The 4,065-nt window shown below is 38.2% G+C and overlaps 1 protein-coding gene across 1 annotated transcript; it reads left to right on the top strand.

The window, feature by feature from the left end:
• The first annotated feature begins 801 nt into the window (after positions 1-801).
• LOC148130380 (vitelline membrane outer layer protein 1-like) lies at positions 802-2,707 on the top strand. Its single transcript, XM_087967673.1, has 3 exons — positions 802-975; positions 1,500-1,594; positions 2,416-2,707. Exons 1-3 carry the CDS (start codon positions 805-807, stop codon positions 2,705-2,707), a joined length of 558 nt encoding a protein of 185 aa, XP_087823799.1. The 5' UTR covers positions 802-804.
• Positions 2,708-4,065: the final 1,358 nt, after the last annotated feature.

Here is a 4,065-nt window from a genome sequence, read left to right as displayed (position 1 = left end):
ATCATCTGTCTAATTACACCTTTTTACCAGTGGTGGGATTCAAATTTTTTTACTACCGGTTCTGTGGGTGTGGCTTGGTGGGCATGGCAGGAGAAGGATACTGTAAAATCTCCAGTCAGAGGTGGTATTTGCTGGTTCTCCGAACTACTCAAAATTTCCGCTACCGGTTCTCCAGAACTGGTCAGAACCTGCTGAATATCACCTCTGCTTTTTGTTACTTTTGGTGTCTGAAATTTCCAGTATCAGCAACGTGGAGGAGATAAACAGAAAGGATGGAATATATTTTGGCTTGCAACAAATTGCACAAATTATGGAAATAATACAAATTGTTTCTTGGCATAGCTTTCCCAGTCTCAGCTCAGCAACTCAGACTGATTTTGTAGGAATTAAAATTTCTCTGAGATTAAGAAAATTATGTATTTGAGTTTATTGTTCTGGTTTCTTACTATAACCCCAAAACCCTCCAAGCTGCTAATTGTAAAGGTTCGGTTAAGACAGCAGGCTGGGGACTGACTGGTGCTCTAGTCATGTCTTAGGTAGAAAGCCAACTGGGTTGGTGCCGCTATCTCAGCTCTAGGAATAAGGAGGCAGCGAGAAACCATTTCTAAAATCTTTTCAAGAAAACTGCAAGATCAAATCCAGGCACTTCCCTGGAATTCAGGGTGATGCAAAGACACAAAACAAAAGAATTGAAAAGCATGATTTCATGAGGGTGGTATTGCAGATAGTTTATGACTGATTTCCGGTTTCTAGGACGTTGCAATATCTGAAGACTTTTCTGTTTCAAAAAGCAGAGTGGTTTCCATGGATCTCTCTGCCAGCACCGCTCTTCTCTTGACTATCTCCTGCTGCATATGGAATACCGAATCACGAACGTTTTCTTCTGTGCTCAGTGTGCCAAATGGGGGTATCTGGGGTGAATGGGGTCCAGCTTCATTTTGCTCTTATGGCTATGCTTATGGCTTCTCCCTGAAGGTTAAAGTTTTCTTTTCTGATGTTCCTTTACTTCTAAATATTCTCTTGCAATTAATCCTTCAGCTTATCTTTCAAGAAAGGAATATTGTGCAGCAGATCTAATCTTCATCCAATTCATTGTCTAATAAAGTAAAGGTAATGCTAGTTGTTTCCGGCTCTAGTGGGCAGAGATCATCTCTGTTTTAAAGCCGAAGAGCCAGCACTGTCTGAAGACATCTCCAGGGTCATGTGGCCGGCATGACTCATTGCCGAAGACGCATGGAACACTGTTACCTTCCCACCAAAGTGGTCCCTATTTTTCTACTTGCATTTTTACATGCTTTTGAACTTTGTCTAATACTTAATATTAATTATTAATACTTATTATTATTAATAATAAATTTATTATTAATACTTATTATTAATTATTATTAACATTGTCTAATACTTATGGGTAAATGTTGGCATTTGTGAGAATTGAAATCTGAAGGACTGCAAGGGGGAAAAGGCTGATCTAGAACTTTATCAAGGTCATATTTTCTTAGGTGGAAGAACGCCAAGTGCTAGGTGGCAATACAGCTGTGAATGGAATCCGCTTGTACTGTAATGATAGCACAGAAATTGAGTCTAGAGTTGGACCATGAGTACCTGATTTTCTTATTATATTTCATTTTGTTGTCATGAAGACTGGGAAAGGAGATCACCAGATTCCTGGTCAACAGTAACTATATATCATTTGCAATACTTTTTACCTATTTATCAGATGATTTAATTAGTTTCATTGCAAATGAAGGTGTCAGCAATCAAAATGCCCCAAATCAGGATTAGGGCAGCATTGGACATATGAGATGTTCTTTCAACTTTTTTTTGTTGCACAATCCTTTCTCCCCCAAATAAAACATGGGAAAGGGCCACATGGCAGCCAGAAGAAGAACTCTGTTTTCCTGTGGAACACCATGTTTAAAGTAACAAGGGAAACTGAGATAGAACTCAGACTTCCAATAATAAGATGAGGCACTGAATTTCCACAGGGGACTTGCAAGCTGAATAATGACTCACTTCTTCACTAGTAGGTAATTCATTCATTCGAGAACAATAGAAGGAAAAAAGCAGGGGAAATGGTGCTTAGAATAGTGCAAGACGATTTGCAATAGGAGAAGTCTCTGCTATAATGGAGTTTGAACATGACATGAATTAGGAGAAGTCTTGGGGAAAAGATCAAGGGAAGAATCCTAGAGGTTTATGCTAGCTGTCAAAAGACCTCATTCCTCCATTTTTTTTCCTACCAAAGAATTAGGTTTACTATCAAATTTTGACCCAGAATTATGTAACAAAAGCAAAAACTAGATATTTGCTTGATTCTTAGCTCAAGAGTTTAGCCATTGTGCCTGAATCTCTTGGATTGATGACAAGTGTTTAATTTAGACACTAAAGAAATGCTTATCTATCTTTGTCTTTTTTTTGGCAGGTGGGGAACACACAATTATTCTGTCCTGAAGGCTACCTGGTTTCTTTTTCCCTGAAAGTGGAATCACATCAAAAAATACTTGATGATACAGCAGTAAACAACATTCAGTTCAAATGCAGTGGTGGTGCTCACCTGATAGGCTTTGGCACTAACTGGGGTCAATTTGGCCCATGGAGCGATAGCTGCTCAATTGGTATATGTGGGTTTATAACAAGGGTGCAGGATAAACAGGGCATTGGTGATGATGACACAGCACTCAATGATGTGCTTTTTTACTGCTGTTAATGGTTGATACATGTTTCCTAACTTATAAGTATATTTTTGCTTTACATCCACAAAGACTGTTAATTATAGTTAAATATTAACTTGAGAATAAAGGTATGCAAACTATCATACCATATTGCTGCTTGATTGCATGCAAATAAAATTAATGTTGTATCTTGAAATTTGATTCTTTTTTTTCAATAATCCAGGTTTAGGTCACAATAATACATATGTATTTCTTAGGGTTTATTTAGTCTTGTACTTTGCATTTCACTACAGGGAACAAAGAAATATTAGAGAAAATATGCAACAACTGGGTCAGGATTAGTTAAGAACGAAAGAAAATTGATGCTAAAATGTTTTGAGTTCTTTATGAGATATTGAAGATGACCTAAAAGAGTATTTTCTTCTTAGAAAATGTGGTATCTAAGTCAAGGGTCTTCAAACTTGGCAAGTTTAAGACTTGTGGACTTCAACTCCCAGAATTCCTGAACTAACATGACTGGAGGAGGTATCCACAAGTCTTAAAAGTTGTCAAGTTTGAAGACCCCTGATCTAAATAATGTTCTAGCAGACATGTATGCTATATTGTTAACTTTTTAGTATATTAAGCAGTGTAAGGTATAAGAATTATTCCAGGTTATCACCTTAAAATACTGTATATTATAAATTGCACCTTTATAAATGTGGTGGTGTTCCTTTTTTTTAAGGAGTTTCCTCTAACTAATCTTCTCATCCTGCTCAGAAGACCATCAGAATTGAAGGTGTCTTATATCATGGTATAGATGTGTTGGAAGAAATATCCTTCTGGGTTCTGTTCCAAGTGGGGAAAAAGACACTGGAAACATGGAGGCTGTTTGGAAAGATGGTTTAATGGTGGACAGGACCACATGGCTTGGAGCTCCAAAGTGAAAAGGATGATCACATGCTTCAAGATGTTGGGTGAAGGAAAAGAAGGGGCAAGATGCTAAGACACCCTTAGTTTTATACCCTCTGTTGGGCCCCACCTTAGTGTTTCATGTTCCTGTATAAGAAATGCATCCCATTGGCTGTCAGACTCCCAGGGGCGGGGTTTTTAGCTAACTTTGTAGGCTTTGTCTGGACCATATGGCTTTACCTGAGTGCTGGCTGATGCAATCTTCCCAGGCCATATGGTGAGATTGGTAGAGGACTTTGTTATGTAGAATACTCTGGCCCAGGCCTTAATGACCCATCCATTAACAAAGGTGGGGGTGAGCTTCTGCTTCTGAGGTGAGTTTCTGCTTCTGAGTTTCTACTTCTCTTTTAGGGGAAATATTCTGCTTTTTTAGTATATCCTAAAAATATTTCATTTTCCTAGGAGAGAGGCGGGTTTTAACTTCCAACAGATGTGAAATAAA

This window comes from Notechis scutatus, chromosome 5 (assembly GCF_049901735.1).
Source record: "Notechis scutatus isolate UNSWTSFEM ecotype Mainland chromosome 5, rNotScu1.2, whole genome shotgun sequence".
In the NCBI taxonomy this organism is placed as follows: Eukaryota; Metazoa; Chordata; class Lepidosauria; order Squamata; family Elapidae; genus Notechis; species Notechis scutatus.
The sequence above is the reverse complement of the archived record's forward strand: the minus strand, read 5'-3'. Positions and strand labels throughout refer to the sequence as shown.